The sequence below is a fragment of the Pipistrellus hanaki genome, assembly GCF_964339955.1.
Source record: "Pipistrellus hanaki genome assembly, chromosome: 8".
Lineage (NCBI taxonomy): Eukaryota > Metazoa > Chordata > Mammalia > Chiroptera > Vespertilionidae > Pipistrellus > Pipistrellus hanaki.
Genome location: NC_140510.1, coordinates 63,666,880 through 63,686,657, shown reverse-complemented (window position 1 = coordinate 63,686,657; position 19,778 = coordinate 63,666,880). Strand labels below are relative to the sequence as shown.

The window sequence follows — 19,778 nt, the reverse complement described above, 5'->3', positions numbered from 1 at the left end:
CTCTTTTCAGACCTGAGGTGGATCAGAACAGCCTTACTCAAAGTGTGAGTTAGGGATTCGAAGTATCAACAGCACTTGAGTGATGGTTAGAAATGCAAACTTGCAGGCTCCACCCAAAACCTACTGAGTTAGAATCTCTTGGGTGAGACCTGGGAATATGTATTTTTTAAAAAAGTTTCCAGGAGATCCTTAATGAACACTAAAATTTGAGAAGTATTAATTTAGATCAGACTCCTTTTGGATATCATTACTAGATTAGAGATACTTTTCTCAAATCTTCATATATCTTTGGCCAATCCAATGATCTATATAAGATTGGATTCATTTAATAAAATCATCTAGTTTGTTTCTCAAGAGGCTTGAAGCCTAGTGACTCATTGATAATTATTATTAATATTTATCCTACTACACATTTAGGAAATCATTGATGAGAGGTATTATATTGTTTGTTTTGATTTGGGATTAGATGCATCACACAGGATTATTCCAAGAGGGCACTTTATAAACAACCGAAGGCGTTGAGCTTTGAGAACATATGTAGAACTCATCTTGCTCAAAGGCAAAACAAATACATTCTGGCAAAGCCCAACCAAAGAGCATTACGTTTCTGAAAGGAACATTATGCCAGACAGCTGTTTGCATCCATTTTCTAAAGGAAGGGATTTAGGCTCACTCACAAAAATAAACATGGCATTATTACCCAGAGTCTGTTTTTTCTTCTAAGTAATGAAGAGTTAACTTATTGAAGTAGAAGAGACTCATTACAGACAATAATGTTGCAAAAAAAATTATTTGTTAAAAAAAATCATCATTAATAACAATGATAATATCTAATTTTATTAGTAAACTCTTGAAAGGATTTTTGTTATTTAAGAGATGTATTTTCCCATTTTAAATGAGGCAGTTTTCTCAGATTTATACTTAGTAGTCCAGAAATCATTGCAGGTTCCTGTGATGTTTACTATGTTTCAGCCACAAGCCTTCCATGAACTCATTTTCATTGATGGTTCAATCATGTCCAGGCAACCAACCTTCACACTTAGAATCATTGAGAATCCCCATAGGTAGCGAAGAGTTGACTATCATTCAGTAGGCTCATAGAGTTTGAAGACAATTTTTGAATGTGACAAAGCAGAGGGTAGGTAGGCTCTGTGGTAAACTGAAGAATCTTGCCAACAGACTTTCACAGATTCATCAGGAGGTGAGTCGATTTCCTCTCCCCCTGATTCTGAGTTGGTCTCGCCTTGACCAATTAAACAGGATAGAAGTGATTGTGAATTCCGATGCCTAAATCTTCTTTTTTTAAAAATAATATTTTAGTTCAATGACAGTTGATATACAATATTGTATTAATTTCAGGTGTACACCCCAGTGATTAGACATTTATATAACTTACAGAGTGATCATTCTGATAAATCTAGTACTTATCTACACTATACTGTTTATTTTCCTTCATGAAAGACTAAGGGACACTGGTAGTGGGAAAATGGTTCCTGTGGGTTTGAGTAGGATAACTGTCAGCACCAGAAATATAAATTATTCCCACCCCCTGAATGACCTTTTCCATTTTATCATCCAGGGAGTGGGAATAATTTTATATTTATTCCCAGCCCTCGCTGGGTTGGCTCAGTGGGTAGAGTGTCAGCCTAATGACCAAAGGGTCCCAGATTAAATTCTAGTCAAGGGCATGTACCTCAGTTGCAGGTTCCTCCCCAGCGTAGGCCATGGTTGGGGCTTGTGCAGGAGGCAACCAATTGATGTGTTTCTCTCACAGAGAGAAACTGTCCCTCCCTCTTCTACTTTCTCTAAAAACCAACGAAAAAATATCCTCGAGTGAGAATTAAAAAAAAAAAAAAAAAAAAAGCTGACTCCACCTCATCCTTCAACCTCAATCCCTAAAAGCTGTACCTAATTCTTTTCTATTTAACATTCTATGTATTTTCCTTCTAAGACTTACTACAATAAGTAGTTTTTTTTTTTTAATGTATTTTTTGATCACTTGGTTGGTAAACCTCTTTGCTTCTTAAGCTCTTATATAAACGCCAGAACAGTCTGACTAATTCACTGCAGTAATCCCAGCACTGACACCATATTTTACCCAGAGTGGGTGCTAAATTAAGATGTCCTAGATAAATAAACAGACTTTCTGCAAGGCCAGGCCGGCAGCCACATGTCTCTGAAAGGCAGGCTCTTGTAGAGGCAAATAGCTGTTGATATAAACCTGAAGTACTTTTGATATAAACCTTTGGGCTTTTGAAAGCCATGCTTCTATGAGCAGGGTTGAGTATTCTTGGTACCTTTAATGATATGTACATGGCCACTCGGCTTAGAAAATGAGAGAAGTTGCAGGATGAACCATTCTTTCATTCCACTTTCCTTCAAGTCTGTCTAGTACTGTACAAAGGTGTTAACTCTCCTGGGGTGCTTAACTAACATCAGGATGTTTCACGAGTGGGATCCACTGGGGAAATTAGTGTGCTTTTTTAGTGGGATTTTGTTCCAATTTTTTGGGTAATTCTAGTGAATCTGAGATGTCTGGAACACTGGCTTGGGCACTGGCTAACTGGGATATGGAAATTCTGGGGACCTATGCAACATTTTGGGATCCTTTGAGCTATCTCTAATGGGACCTGCAATGGCATCTCAAGATATCATCAAGCCCAGAGAAAGCTGTTCCCCCTCTTTACCCAGCCCAGTGCATGGCGTGTGGAGACAGACTTATTTTAAGGCATGTGCACACATGCCCATGATTTCTGAGGCTGGAAAAGCCACAGAATAGTGCAATGAATGGTACGAATAGAGGTTTATCCCATGGCAGCTAGACTGTCTGGGTTTAAATGCTGTCTTTATTACTTAGCGGCGGTATGACTTTGTGGGAGTGACTTGTCAGATCTGAATGATTGCTTACCAATATTGGTGCTAGAGTTTACCTTAAGGAGCTAAATTCCATGCCCACAGAAGTCCCTTCCTTCTTGAACTTCTGAGACCAAAAGGCATTTATCATCTGGCAAATGTTATATATGAATATTCTCTTTATCAATAAGACTCCAATGTTCAGGTGTAGTTTTGTTTATAATTAGTGGAGAAGCAGTATTGCTTCTAGTGAAATATATTTGGCACAATATCCAGACTTAGGGGCATGCTAGGACCAAGATGGCCCAGATTTCTGGCAGGGCAGCAGGTGCATAGGTAAGCAGGATTATGCTGGCGTAGGGCCAGAGCTACAGCTTTTCATCTCGTGTGATTTCCTTAGCTTAATCCACTGAGCTATTTTTCCTAAAGCAAATGTAATACATATTGACCAAATAGTGCAAATGTAACTGAGGCCATATGGTGTAGTATTTATTTTCCTATTAGGCAAATACTGTTAATTTAAATCGTGTCTGCTGTGAGCATATTTTGATGTTAATAGCTAAAATACCTTTAACAAACAGGGTTGATACCATGCTCTTACATTTACTTCATTATTTTGCTGTTATATAATCTTTAACACAAATATAATATTTGAAACAAAAACATTTTCAATCAATGGCAAATTTAAGTAGGAAGCTCAAAATAAAAACGTTCAAGATTGGGCTAATGATCTACCTCTTAGCTTATTTACCTAGTTAAAAGTCAGAGTTAGCTGCAAATGGAATGATTCATATCACCAAATAACGGCTAATAGTGTCTTCGGTGGGGTAGTACAAAAGACACGAGATAAACACAGACAAATGTGTTGATAAGCTGTGTGACATTTTCACATACTGTATTATACTTTATGTAGATTTTGCATATGTTCTTCAAAACAACCATAGGCTTGTGTATTTTATTTACTCCTAAATTTTGCCCAGCCGACGTGACTTAGTGGTTGAGGTCATGGTTTGATTCCTGGTGAGGGCACATGCCTGGGCTGCAGGCTTGATCCCCAGTGGGGAGCATGCAGGAGGCAGACAATTAATGATTCTCTCTCATCATTGATGTTTGTATATCTCCTTCTCCCTTCCTCTCTGAAACAAATAAAAATATACATATTTTTAAAAAGTCCTAGAATCTTTATAAAATTTCTCTTTGGTATCCTCAGTGTGGTTTTTGCTTTTGTCCTCAGACTAATCTCAAGATTAGTGACAAAACTGCCGCTTTGGTTCCAAAAATCCTATCTCACACCTCATTATTCAGTCAGGAAGGGAGACTGATTTTTGCATTTATTTTTTTAGGAGTAAAGAACACTTTCTCACAACAGCAGGATATTTTTTGACCTGTTACATTCACCACACTTTGTACTGACCTCAGGTCAGGACAGCTAAAGGAAACAATGTAAAATGTTGTGTGGATATTGTGACGTGATATTGACTAGGTAAGTGACCTCTGAACCTCTGAATATTTTTGTCATGTTTGTAAGGATGAGAGTTGACATTCAGGGGTCAGCCCCATTCGTGTTTGTCAAGAGATGTGCATTTATGAAAAATTGAGAGACACAATTAATAAAGTATCTTGCATAGAGTGTTATAGGATTCCAAACAAAATTTAACTCAGCCCAAGTGCTTATCAGTGAGTTGCTGTGGAAATGGCCACTAATTTAAAGGCTTGTAATCTTCTTTCGAAAGCTCTGCCTGCAGACTGCCTTCTAAAATGGTCAAAATGTATGTATTTGACTGTAACAAAATACTTTCTCAAAGTGATTTTTGCTCCATAAATACATTTCATCAGCCTATCCCATTTCTTAGCTTATTCTGTTAATTTCACCCATTGTGTTCTGAGGTCCTGCTGGGCAGGAGAATGATATGTTTCACTGGCATAAGGTAGTCTGTGTAGAGATTTGTCTGGGAAATCTTCACAAGATTGGCTGCAACTTCATCAAGGTTTCTGGGCAGCTCAGCGGCTCTGTAATGGACTGTCCTGGTGGGGAGGAAGTCCTTTGTGGTCCTCTAAAGGACACTGATGAGAAATGGCTCCGAGGTCGTGGAAACCTTTGACGTTGCTCCACTCTTCAAACAAACAATAAATTAACTCTTCCAGTGTATAATAAAAAAGTAGATTTCAAACATAGTTTTTCTATGGGAAATATCTTTGGGGCCATCTTCAGTTTTATTTACTATGTAAATTCTCTGTTGCCACCCAACAGTGTCAGGAGGGCTGAGTTTATCCAGGTAAGGACTGTGGTATCATGGAAATCCTACAGTACCGTGACTCAGGAAACATGATTTCCAGGTTCGCAATGTTACTAACTTTCTGTGCAGGGTTGGCAGTGGGAATGAGTCTCTACTTAATTTTTCTTTGAAGGCATGTCTTGTATATTCTCCTGCTCCTCCTCCTCCTATTGTGATTGTTTCTTGAGTGCTTCCTGGGTGCTACCCTGTTTCCCCGAAAATAAGACAGTGTCTTATATTAATTTTTTCTCCCAAAGTTGCGCTAGGTCTTATTTTCAGGGGATGTCTTATCTTTCCATGCGTTAGGTCTTATTTTTGGAGGGTGTCTTATTTTCGGGGAAACATGGTAGGTACTATAATAGTTGCTTTACTAGCTCATGAAATCACTATATGCTAAAGAATATTAATATATCTCAATTTTACCAATGAGAGAACTGAGGCTTAAAGAGGCCCAGTGACCTTGCCTAAGATCACATGGGCCTGTAGGAGTTAGGGCTCAAGATTTATGGCAAGTGGCACTGGTCTCAGAAACCCTTTACTGTTACAACAGTGGTTCTCAACCTTGCTTATATGATACATTGGAATCAGTGGGGTTGTTTTAGTTTAGTATCAGGGATGGTGATATAACTTGTCCAGGGTGCAGCCTGGCCAATGGGAATTTTACAGCTCCCCAATCTTTTTTATTTTTGCAGTCAGGATTGAGAATCACTGCTTTATATGAAGTTTCAGGGATTGGGGAGGGAAGGCTGGGAGACTGAGGCTCTCTCCAATTTTGGAGCTCCAGTGTTCAGAGGACTGTCTTTCTTTGGACTGAAGACTGAAGAGATCCTTTAAATGTTAGATTCTTGAAGCTGGAACTGAACTTCAATGCAGCTCTAGGAAGGACTGGGATAGCCCGATGGGGGGAAAAAAGAGGACATATGTAATCCTTTCAACAATAACGATTAAAAAAAGACTGTCCTGGGGCATAAAAAAGTTGCTGATATAGTAGATATTCAATTTATATATTAAAAAAAAAAAGAGCCGGGACTGGTTTGGCTTAATGGATAGAGCCTCGGCTTGGGGACTGAAGGGCCCCCGGTTCGATTCCGGTCAAGGGCATGTGCCTTGGTTGCGGGCATATCCCCAGTAGGGGGTGTGCAAGAGGCAGCTGATCGATGACTCTCTCTCATTGATGTTTCTAACTCTCTATCTCTCTCCCTTCCTCTCTGTACAAAAATCAATAATATATATATATATATATATATATATATATATACATATATATATATGTATATATATATATATATATTATTGATTTTTTTATATATATATAAAAGAAAGACATATTAAGTACTCGAAGAGAGAAAGAAGCAAATATCTGAGAGGAACAGTTGAATGAGTTGCTTTAGGGCAGATTTGATGTTGGGAGTTTGTTTTAAGAGAGGAGGGAGTACTTTTTTCCAGATTTACAATAGTTCCATCTGGAAAGTGACATTTATAATGTGAACAGCAGCACTTTCTGATGACATAACACAGACAGTGAACATAGCACTCAATTTAATTTATTCACTTTAATAGCTTACATGCTGCATAGAGAGACAATAGCTGCTACACACATCAACATCAGCATTCAACAACAACACAAAGTGATTGCTTCCATTTCTTGGTCAAGTCCATTGACAAGTCCACTGAGCTCAAGTACTTTGTGTGTCTCCTGGGAATCCTGCCAGAGCTCCTGGCAGGAGAGGACACTGAGCCTGAAGGGTGTTGGTGTTCCCGGTTCTTGGGCATCAACTTTCTTCAGTTTTACCACTTCCCACATCCTATTCTGAAATGGTAGTTAGCTGATTTGTGGTCTGATTTGCTGAGTATTTCAAAGAACTTGAATTTTTGGAATATGAAGCTATGTCCATGGGTAACAGAAAACTAACTGCCTTAATCTTTTCCCTAAAACAAAAACAAAAACAAAACAAACCAAAAAACAGAATAAGGGGAAGATAAATAAAACTTGTTAGTAGCTTTTATACAAAACATTTCACATTTTTCCAAATCATCAACCTGCAGTGTTAAAACTTCACTTTAAATATATCCTATTAGATTTTTGTTTATTTGCTCATCAATAATTCAAGATTTTATGTTGAAACTAGCCCTTCAATTAAGAATAGTGAAGGGTGTTGATAAAACTAAAATTTGAAACTATTGAGAGAGCATCTTTAAGCCTGAAAATTATTAACTTGATGTCTAAAGTTGAAGAATACCATGCTATCTTAGGCAAAAGATCTTTTCCCAGCCAAGCTCTTTGGTTGAAAGGAAGCAGAAAATTGAGGCAATTATTTTATAATCCAGATCAATCTACAGTTATGGACTTTGAAGTAACTGAATATCCACCACATCTGGACAATAAAGGGGAGAGAGCAGTGACGATAATAACCCTGAGTTATGTGAGCAATTATCTTTTCATTTTGCCCGTTTCTCTTTTTCCCTCTAACAATGCTATGCAGAATTTTGACATAAACCAGGATAAACCGCTCCCAGGAATAAGTCTAAAGAATATTGTTTAAAATTATTACTGCCTTTTCTCCAATTTTGTTCTCTCTCTCTTTATCTCCTTATTAGATAAGGCTATAAATTCAGTGAATGACATTTAGTGGCCTGCAACTAGGGAAATATATCTACTTCCTCCCTTAGGAGGAAGGCCAGTGGTTCCATTTATTAAGATCAATAAAATAATAACTGCTGCTACTTAGTATTTACTTCACTGTCTCGTTTATTCTTCACAAAAGCAATAAGGTTACTGCTATTATGATTCTCTTTTTATAGAGGAGTAAACTGGCATAGGACAGACAGGGAACTTTTCCAAGACTGTGTTATTGGTTAATGATGGAGTTGGGGTTTGAGCTATGTGAGTGCTGTCTGCCTTCTTAACCATTTTTGTAATAGCAACAGAATATGTTTATTTTAATGTGTCTGGTTTCTCCTATCAGTAAAATGAATAAAATAGCATTTGTAATATTGTTTCCATGAACCCTTCCCCCTAATATTTTTGACAGCCTGAGATATTTTTCTTAAACGTAGAAGGAAAAGATTGCATTTCTATGGCAAAATTTAGGAAAGATTAAAATTCTATCTCTAGTTTTGGGAGAGCTTTTGTTCTTAGAAGTATTGACATTGACATTATTTTATGAAATATTTTCTTGATATAATAGTGGAGAAACCCACAAGCAAATGAGGAATGAAGTCTGACTGTTCAAAAAAGCCAGTTCAAAAAACTGGTCTCGGTAAATCTCTGTAAATTTTTTGAAGGTTATCATAAAGTAAATGAACTTACCAAAAATTAAAATCAGAGGAGTAATGTCATGACTTGTTACTTTGCTAGTTAATCCTTGAGAAAGAAGGCAAAATAAAAAAGGAATAAAAATAATAACACATGTTTAATTCCTACTCAAAGTTCTTTCTGTATCCACTGGATTTTATGCCAACCCAGCTGTTGATTTTCATTCATTACTGACTTTCTTGTTTTAACACAATCCTAAAATTGGCTCAATCTTTCAAACTAAAGTAGATTCCAAATTAGAAATGGATTGTGTTCAGTAGTTCTATTTGTTGGCAGTTTGGAAGTTGGAAAATGTTTTGCTTCAGTAAAATAAATACATCATAAACACTGGATAGGTTCCCAAACTATCACAGAAAATATATACATGGAAATGGGAAAATAGATATTACTATATTTCTCAGTTATCATTATAGGTCTGTGAGAATGTAATGGTTTAAGTGCAAAAAATAAAACATATAAAACACACTCTGTGCAATTTTAGATTATGTGGACATAAGCCTGGAAAGATATCTATTAAAATCTAAATGATGGTTGTTCATATGTGGGAATATGGAAGATTTTCCTTTTTATACTGTTTACTTTGAATATTGCATTTATATTTTACAATTTGTGATTTTTTTTTGCAATGAAGATTTTGTGCTTTTTGTAACTATAACTATATATATGTGTGTGTGTGTGTGTGTGTGTGTGTGTGTGTGTGTATGTACTTATGTATATATAATATTTTTAGGCCAAGGGCAGATCTTGGCTTTTCTTCTCCCTCTGAAGACACAACAATTGGGTGGGTATTTCTTATTTCTATATCCCACAGCTGCTCCCTCAACAAATCTTATTGGCTCTACCTTCAAAATATATTCAGAGACTAACACCCACTGTTACTGCCCCTGGCCAAGAAATGATCACCTTGTTACCTTCATTACTTTTTTTAGCCTTAAGCCTGGTCTTCTTGATTTCTGTATTTTTTTCCTATAGTCATTTGAAATCAGGGCTCCTGATATGATTTTTTTTTAAATGAAAAGAACATTACTATGCACCCCAAATCATTTGGAATAAATCTGAATTTATTGGAAGAAGGTGGAAGCCCACCTTATAATTTTCCTTCCTTTCTCTTTCTCACTCCATTGCAGTCACACCTGCCTCCTTGCCTTTCCTCTTGCATTAGCCATGAGTCTGCCCAGCTACCTTGCATTCTGTGTTCTCAAAGCCTAGAATATTCTCCCCGTGCCCAGTGTCTAAAATCCTCAGAACACACTCTCAGCTTTACTCAAATGATGAGGCATTTTCTGGCCATGATGTAGAATTTCAATCGTGCTTACTCCACTAACCCTTCTCTTTTCATTGTAATTAGTTTATTTTTCTCTTTAGTACTTATCACCATTTAACGTAATATACATTTTATGTATTTTCATGTTTATTGATTATCATGTTAAAAAAGAAAAAGCCCATGTAGGAAGGACTTTTTGAAAGCTACCCCTGTGGTGGGTAGAGCCCAGGCCCCCTTTTTCCCTTCATTTTCCTCCTTCTACTCTTAGGAGACTCCTTCTAAAGTGTGAAGGCCAAAGTGGGGGTTGGAAGATAGAAATGCCAATAGTGGGGGAGGGAGGTCATGCTCTAGCAGAGTAGAGCAGATAAATAAACTTCATGGTGGAAATCTTGTTCTGAAAGATCCCTTGGCTCTCCCTACTACAAGGGGCCACTGGCCAGCTGTCCTCTTTAGCTCTCAGCCTGTGTCTCCAATATTTTCTCAATCCCTGCAGTTCTCAGGCTGCTTCTAACTCATAAATACCAATTCATGTATTTTGCGTTATAGATTAGTTTTCTTTGTCTCTGGGCCATTTTGGGTTATGCCAGAAAATGGCCCTTTTAATACCACAAAAAGCCCATTAAGGTATCTTTCTCCAAAAGAACATTTATCTCTGAGAGAGGAATTCTGCATTCAACTCTCAGAGTAACTATGTCTTCTCCCCAAGACACTTGTTACTATATGGGTCAGTTCACTTCTGTGGCTTTGTTGCTGCATGAAAGTTTCAAGCACAGTGTTTTATTTTTGCTGACTCTTATATTTCTAGTTCCTAACTCAGAGTATGATCATTAATCATGTTTGATGAGCCCTAGCCAGTTTAGCTCAGAGTGTGAACCTGCAGACTGAAGGGTCCTGGGTTCAATTCCAGTCAAGCACACGTATATTGGTTGTGGGTTCCTCCCTGGCCTGGGCCCTGGTCAGGGCATGTGCATGAAGCAACCAATTGATCTGTTTCTCTCACATAGATATTTCTCTTTGTCTTTCCCTCTCTCCTCTGCTCTCTCTAAAAATCAATAAAAAAATATTCTCGGGTGAGGATTAATACAAAATGTTTGGAAAATAAATGAAGACTGTTTTCCACTTACTAGAGGCATCTCTAGAGAGTGCCAGTTGAGCTCAAATAAATGTGTTCCTTTAGATTTCTGAAATCACAACCTGAATTGGAGACTATTTTGGCCTACTGGCCTATTGGTTTTATTTCCTTCCTAGATATGACCTTGCTCACCCTGGAGAATGTCTCAATAGCCATCACAGAAGGCACCTGAAAACTAGCTTAGGGAAGATTGGACCTTACCTGCCACTGAGAACGTACTCCGGAAAGGCTCTGTGGCTGGAACTCTTGCTGGTAAAAGAATCTTCTGCAAATGCTTTTTCTTCATTGTCTTGCTTTTTGATTGAAGAACATGTCAGTGGTTTAACCATTCCCTGAGCTTCTAGAATTCTACTATTTGGATGTCTTCTCCCAGATTTCCAGGGATCATTTGCAGCAAGTGAATGAATTGGTGAGGAAGTGGAATAGCGTCTAACAATCATGACATTATCTATACAGAAGACACAAAATTTAAGCTTAAAAATTCGACCTTTAATGATGCTTGGAAATGGAAAATTATGTTGCAAGTACTTTATTGAAACAAAGCAAAAGTATTATTCTCATTTTTGCATAAGAGACATCCATTCACTGATTCATTTTGCAGAGAGTTGAGTGCCAGCCACATGCCAGACACTTTTTTAAAGAGAAAGGTATGTGGTAGTAAACAACACAGCATTCTTGTCTGCCTAGAGCTTATCCACTTGTGTGGTAAACTGACAATTAACAAATAATAACATTCAGATAGATTCTAGAAAAATAAATAAGGCTTCTGAGGACAAGGGGATAGAAACAGGAGGGAGGGTGTCTGCAGGGTCTTTAAATAGCATAGTCAGGTTAAAATAGCATTTGAACTAAGATTTTGACATATAGAGATACTAAAACTTTAAGTGGGAAGAACATGGATCTTCTAGAGTCTAATTCCAGATGGCTTTCTCAGTCCTGATTCTAGAAGACTACTTACCCATAATCCCTTATGGCCACAAATAATTGAACAGGCTGCTGCTAATGAGCCTACAATTGTGTGTCTTGGCTTGAGTTGGGACAGTCATTATGAGGAAGCATGTTGAATGAGAGATGAAAGCAAAGAAGACACATGGAAAGAAGCAAAAATGCCTTTTGTGAAAAACTAGAAAGCTGCTGAGAGAGATTTGTGGTCTTAGTTTCTGAGGACTTACAATTCCATTTCTGTCCATAAGTGCCTTCCAATAATCTATTTTCTTGAAGTAAATCAAGTCTTCTAGAACCATTCCTTGTAATTAAAGCAGCTTGGTTAAAACTGCATTTCCAAGAGTCTTATTTTGTCTGAACCTCAGCTCGAGCACTCTGCTAACTAACCCAGAACCTGTGATTCAACCTCTGCATAGACATCTAGTTATACCCTTGAGGCTAATGACGTTGACCTCATTGATGGGTTTCATTTTCGGAAGCACGTAATAAATTCTTGTTGAATTTTTATGATTTCTTGTTACCACTTTGCCATTAACTAGCATGGAAGTGTAACTAAGCCCTGCCTTATGTTTAGGTTTTGAGAGTGTCAAAAGCATTATTATTATTTTTTATTTATGTTTGATGCCTATGTCTGCAGAACACAGTCAGCAAATTATTATGGCCATTGCAAAAAGTGAAGGCTGTCATGGCTTTCTATAGTGTGGAAGAGCAGAAGATCAAATTTTAGGCAGGAGTCCAGGGAAAATTTAAGTTCAAATTTATCTGAAATGATTAACTCCAAATACTGCTCATATGATCTTGAAAACTTTCTTTAGCTATGATATAGAGCTTCCATAATTAAGAACAGGCTTCTGCCTATTGACAAATACAAATTTTTCTGTTTAAAAGGATTATGAGACAATCTCTTTATACCAAGTAGTAAACAAACAAACAAACAAACAAACAAAAAACACAACAGAGGAAGTTATGTTAATTATAGTCAACTTATGTTTATCCTTACATACACTCCAGCTTGACTGATTAGCAAATAGGCTCTTTGTTCATCTCCCTGGGTCACAATAGTCTGTATCCTTTAGTTTCTTGTCAATAAGATGGAAAATATATTTAACACACAATGACAGAGTCATTAGAACAATTTTAAAGATCAATGCCAAGTGCATTTTTTTTTTCCAGTAAAGGATATGAGCAGATTGAAGAGAATCGGAGGTCCAGCAAGGCTGGAGTTTCCCTGTAAAGAGAGTTTCTTTTATCTTCTTTGTAGCAAATTATCTTTTTCCTAATAGTCCCAGAGCGAGGTTGCCCAGGGCAGGAGGAGTGAGAGAAACACCCCCGGAAGTGCTGGCTGAATTCCATACCTACCAAAGGGTTATACATATTAAGGTGTTTCCATGATTATTTAACAAAGATTCATTCTGAGCCTGTGCTTCGTATTCATCTATATATATAAAAGCCTAAGTGACCATTTGACCATTCAACTTTTCAACTGTTTGACCTAGACTGGTTGCTATGACCCACACTGACTGCCAGGGGGCAGATGCTCAATGCAGGAGCTGCCCCTACCCCCCCCACCCCCCCCTCCGGTGGTAAGTGCACTTCCACAGCAGGAGCACCTCTCAGCTGAGCAATGGGCACCAGATGCCGGGTTCACATCTGGTGATCACAACTGTGGCGGTGTGAGCCTCTCCCATGACACTCCCCCTGCACGCCACACCCCTACCCAGCCTGGGACTGGGATTGGGACCTGCTGGGACTGACTGGGCGTGGGCCTGTGGCCACTTCTCAGGTATGGGTGCACTGGTATCACCCTAGGATGGGTGAGTGGAGACCGCAGCAGAGCAGCAGCGAGCCTACTGATCAGCCTTGGCAAGTGCAGTAGGGCTGGGATGAACGGGAGTGGTGTGGTGCCCGGCCTGGGCTCGGGCTTCTCCCCAGCTGCCTGCCACTTCATGCACTACTACATCCCTCAGGGGACATTGGATTGCCAGTTCTGGCCCAATCCCCACAGGCCACGCTGAGGAATCCCATCAGACACGAATCCATGCACTGGGCCTCTAATATATACCGTGTTTCCCTGAAAATAAGACATTCTCCAAAAATAAGACCTACTTACAGGTTTCCTTCTGAGTGAAATATAAGGCATTCCCCGAAAATAAGCCCCCCCCCCAGCCCCCAGGCTAAACATGAGAGATTTGGTCCACTGATTCTAAAAGAAATGGAGTCACAAGAAATTCACCAGGAAATTCAGGAATTGGATTGTTATGATGATGTTCCAGAAGATGATGACATGATTGTCATTGAATAAATGAGTAAATTCTTGATACTGTAGGATTCACAGTTTGTCTGGTTTGTGTTGACAACTACCATACTACAGTATTGTATACAGGTAATAAATTTCCTTTATTTTCATTTAACAATAAATGTGTACCGTATTCTTCTTCATGGAAAAATAAGACATCCCCTGAAAATAAGACCTAGTGCATCTTTGGGAGCAAAAATTAATGTTAGACACTGTCTTATTTTCGGGGAAACAGGGTATATATCTATCTATCTATATCTATATCTATATCTATATCTATATCTATATCTATATCTATATCTATATCTATATCTACTATATATATTTCAGCAAGCAGGTGTGCCCCAAGGAGGTAGCATAGCTCTGTGTCCTCAGTTGAATGATGGGAAATAGTCTTCCCTGCTCATCAAATCTCATTTTGTCTCACTACACACATCACAGGACTAACAGAAGACCTTTTCAGTTTCAAGTAATTTGCGTTTAGGTCTTTTTTAATTGTTCCCTTTCTTAACGTGAGACTCACAATTGTGATTTCACATTATTCCTTCTCAAAGAATAGGTTTACATTATTCTCTTTTCAAAAGAGAATTGGCCATGTTGCTTGATCTCTCTGGGTCTTATATCCACAACTGTAAAACAAGGGGATGATCTCTAAAGTCCCATTCCAGTATCACATTTCTATGATTCAATTGTAAGTATGAATTTTGGTTAATGTTAAAAATACCTTATTAAAAAACTGCTAATGAATTTATACTCAAGTAAAATAATATTTTCTATCTAATGATATTAAGAAAACTACATTCAAATAACTCATGGTGATTCTTATGCTTTTTCATGTAATCTTCTAGCCTTTGGGATAGATTCTACCACTATCCCCATTTTACAGATGAGGAGCATGATTATAAAAACATGTTACATCCATAGAATCATATAATTTTATAGTTGGAATAGGCCTTGAAGAATGTCTGTTCCAATCCACTCATTTTCACCTGAGGATACTAAAATCAGGAATTCTATGTGGTCAGACCAATGTTCTTTCTACTGTGTCACTTACTTTTGTAATAGCACATCACCTCTAACATAGATATTATACATATCACTTAAAGTAATATTCAACTGTTCTTCCAAGCACAAATTTAAATCATATTTATTTCTGTGTTTTATTTGTGCAACAGGTAAGAGTTACCAAAATTTATCAGACGTTTTCCACTGTCCTTTTCAAACTCAATGCTAATATTCTTATTGGAAGTTGCCATCCATATGCGGACATATGATATCAATTGTCTTATTAATATTATAACGTCCTCTCAGCGTGTTGGCATGGCATGCTTTATTCTTTGAAAAATATAATCCTTGTTTTAAAATAGTGCAAGATACATAAACACCCAGCTTACTTTCTTATCAGGATCAGCATAATAGAAAATAGGTCTGAAGGAATGGAGTTCACCGTGGTTTCCAGCTGGAGGAAGTTTTGGGATATCCGAAGGCATTTTTGATGCTCAGGACTGGGGAGGGGAGGCAGGCACTCCTGACAGCCAGTGTTTGGAAGCCAGGAAAGTTGCTGAACATCCCATGATATCCTATACTACAAAGCTACTCAGCCTAAAATGTCAAGGATGAAGAGGTTACGAAGCCCTGGGGTAAGTACATATTACAAATGTCATTTTTATTTATTTTTTTCATCAGGAGAAGTTCAAACCTCCTTATAGGTTATGATTTTAATTTTATCAAATAACCAGCAGACAGAACTATTCAGATCCAGAGATGAACTTGAAAAAAAGGGAGAAGACCCTGATTGGAATTTTTCCAGCTTTGAAACACAGGGTCTCATCCTAGAGAGAGACTTCTCTAGCAGAGAAAAGCAGCTGGTAAGTATGGCATGTCTCATTGCCAAGTTGTTCTAAATGGCATTGCCAGAAGCCTTTGGCAGATGGCATTAAGAGAACATTGAATATTTTAAATTATGTATATCAATTTTATTTGAATATTCTGTGTTCAGGCAAGTACTGACAATTTAAATGTAGGGTGTATTTTCTTGCTCTGCTGATTTCTGACTTCATGTATAGTCTTCACTGTCAAAATTATTCCCAGTAAAAGATGAGAGATTTTATTTTTAGAATATTTTAGGTATTGATTCTGCATCTTGAAGCCTTCAACTTGTATAGAAGATTGAATTATGTATAACATGCACTTATATAGGACAGTAAGGTTCTTTGTAATACATGGATAAGCAACAATATCTGCTATTTATTGGGTGTTTGCCAGGTGCTATACTAAGCACGTGGTCTATTATTGCAGTTAATCTTCACAACTATGTGAGATAGGTACTATAACATTTTCTTTTTTTATATATATATTTCTTTATTGATTTCATAGAGGAAGGGAGAAAGAGAGATAAAAACATCAATGATGAGAGAGAATCATTGATCAGCTACCTCCTGCACACCCTCTACTGGGGATCAAGCCCACAACCCAGGCATGTGCCCTTGGCCAGAATTGAACCTGGCACCCTTCAGTCTGCAGGCTGATGCTCTATCCACTGAGACGCTGGCTAGGGCTAACATTTTCTTATTTTATTTTTAAATTATAGTTGACATTCAATATTATTTTGTATGAGTTTCAGGTGTACACACGGTGATTAGAAAATTATTTAATTTATGAAGTGATCCCCCTGTTAATTCAGTGCTTACCTGTCACCATAAATTGTTATTAGGATATTATTGACTATATTCCCTGTGCTGTACTTTACATCCCTGTGACTAGTGTATTTTGTAATTACCAATTTACACTTTTTAATTCCTTCATCTTTTTCACCCAGCCTCCCAACCCTCTTCCCTTCTGGCATCCATCAGTCTGTTCTCTGTATTTATAACTATGTTTCTATTTTGGTTATTCATTTATTTTGTTCTTTAGATTCCACATATAAGTAAAATCATAGCATATATATCTTTCTCTGTCTGTCTTATTTCACTGAGCATAATACCCTCTAGGTCCATCCATGTTTTTACAAATGGTAAGACTTCATTATTTTTATGGCCAAGTAATATTTCATTGTACATATGTACCACAGCTTTTTTAACCACTCATCTATTGATGTGTGCTTGGTTGCTTCAGTATCTTGGCTACTGTAAATATCACTGCAATAAACATAGGGTGCATATATATCTTTTAAAATTAGAGCTTCAGTTTTTTTTATGATATGTTCTCAGAAATAAAATTGCTGGTATATAAGGTAGTTTTTAAAAAATGTTTTGTGAGGAAACTTCATATTGTCTTCCACAGTGACTGTACCAATTTTCATCCCAATCAACAGTGCACAAGAGTTTCTTTTCCTCCACATTCATGCCAACACTTGTTTGTTGATTTATTCTATAACATTTTCAAATGAAGAAAACAAAGATTAAAGATGAGTCAAGTGGCCAGTGAGTGACCAATCATTAGTAACCATATTTGTCTGACTGATATTCATACATTTAACTGTTGTACAATAGCATTCAAGCTTAGCAAGTGAGCATGCTTTTTGAAGTATACCCACTCAATGTTCTATTATGTTCCATTTAAATGCTTGAAGTAAAAAAAACCAACAACATTGTTTTCAACATGATTGATCCTCACCATCCTGTCATTCTCATCTTTCCAGGAATATATAAAAATAGTTTTAATGTTGCCAAAATACATTTCTTAAAGATGCTAAAGAAACATTTGCCTTGGGATTCAAAGTTCATCTATCAGCAGAAAAACGATGAAACTTGCCACTGCAAACACAAAATTATGCAGTTATTTGAGAGGCACAATAAACCCACTGTTTAGGAGATATTTGCAAAGATGGGCACAGCCCAGAAGAACTATGACTTTCTTTACCTTGGTGTTGTGCATCCGGTTCTGAATCAATGGAAATAACATTGTGAAGTGTTGCTGGAGATTGTCCAGGCACTTCTACTAGGTCACCAACGTCTGTGACTCCCTCTTCCCTTTCATCTCCTGAATGTTCCCCTGAGCCCGGGGTTCTCTGACTGCTTGAGGCCAGTTTCATCCGGAGGGCTTGATTCTCTTTCTCCAGCTTGTTGATCTCTGCCCTCATTTCCTGGATGACTCTCATAAGCTGGATGTTAGCTTCCATGGCCTCTTCTCTGGTGGTTCTGGTTTGCTTCTCTGGGGAGACAGGTCAACTTTTGCTCACCAGCCAAGTGCACAAACTACTCAGCAGGACAGGCTGATCCCACCCATAAACCTTCCTGAACAATAGATGCCATTCTTCTCTGGGCCATCTTTCAGCACCTGGGGCATCAGACTCTCAAGGAAGGTAAAGGATTTCCATGACTTATTCATTCTGGGTTTTGTTTTTCAGAAAAGAGCTTTGCTTTGTATTTTACATTTCATATCAATCCGCAGTTCTAGAATATTGCTTTGTGTCTGAAGAGAATGCTCCAAAATGTCCAGTGTGGAACAGGGTTTCTTGTTTCTGTCATGAACTCACCATCCTGCCAACCATTCAGTTTTTTTCTCTGCTGATCTTTCTGAGATCAGATGTTTCATCGAATCACCAACTGTCACCAGTACATTAAGTCTGGCACTTAAGAATTATGCCTTATCTTCTCTATAAAATATGTTATAATTTTGTACTTTTTGAAAAAATTATTCATATGACACCAGTTGATTAAGGGTAACAGTAATCATACAGAGGTTATATAAATTGCAGCAAGATTATTTAAATAAAATGCTTATAATTATATTTATTTATTTATTTATTTATTTATTAAATTATTATCTGTGTACATATTTTACCATTGCCCCCCCCCCCCCCAATACATACCCTCCCTCCCCAGAGTTTTGTGTCCATTTAAATCTCTCAAGATAAGGACAAGTAAGGTATAATGACTTTTCAGTAAGTTTCTATCTTATAAGGATTTTTGCTGTCATTTGGTTTTAAGAGTGGTTGGACAAAGATTGCCCAAGGATATTTTGGAAATGTGAGAAAATACAGGTTTAATATTAATCTTGAATTAGAGAGACATAAACCAGTTAACAGCTTTCATTACCTATTTCCTAAAGAGAACTCTTTGTTGGGAATGAGAAGTATGAATCTTATATTGTATAGTAGAGGCCCGGTGCATGGATTCATAAACCGGAAGGGTCCCTTGGCCTTGCCTGCAGGGATCAGGCAGAAATCAGCTCTCTAACATCCCCCAAGGGAACCTGTATTGTGAGAGGGCAGTTCTTGGGTGATGCACCGGGAATTGGGCTCCCTTTCCTCTGGTTCTGGGTGCATCACCTGAGAACCACAGCTGCCAAGTCATTGCAGTTTAGTAGCTCCTGCATTGAGAGTCTGCCCCTGTGTCATAGCTACTGGTTGGAACATCTGCCCCTGATGGTCATTGGGCTTCATAACTATCAGCCAGATGGTCTCTTAGGCTTTTATATACATAGATGCTCAGAGAGAAGTATCTGTTTGGATATTCAATTTAATAAATGTTCTTTTGCAATAGAGTAAAAATGATTAGAACATTTTTCACGGTGATAGTTTTCTAAGTATATTAATATTTTTGCCTTCCTTAATGAATATTTGTTGATTGATCAAAGCTGCAGGTGGAAAAAATGGTTGGAGAAAGTATTATTCCATTTTTGTCATATAAATTTATTTTATATATCTAAATTTTAGAGTGTGCTTACTAAAAAGTTAGTCTAAAATAATTAGA

General features: G+C 37.6%; 1 protein-coding gene across 1 annotated transcript; it reads right to left on the bottom strand.

Moving 5' to 3' along the window:
- Nucleotides 1-6,934: 6,934 nt before the first annotated feature.
- CCDC195 (coiled-coil domain containing 195) lies at nucleotides 6,935-18,202 on the bottom strand (the record flags this gene model as incomplete). The annotated part of the gene is made up of 3 exons (XM_084891385.1): nucleotides 6,935-7,058; nucleotides 11,043-11,289; nucleotides 17,944-18,202. The coding sequence occupies 3 exons, from the start codon at nucleotides 18,200-18,202 to the stop codon at nucleotides 6,935-6,937; spliced, it is 630 nt and encodes a 209-aa protein (XP_084747511.1).
- Nucleotides 18,203-19,778: the final 1,576 nt, after the last annotated feature.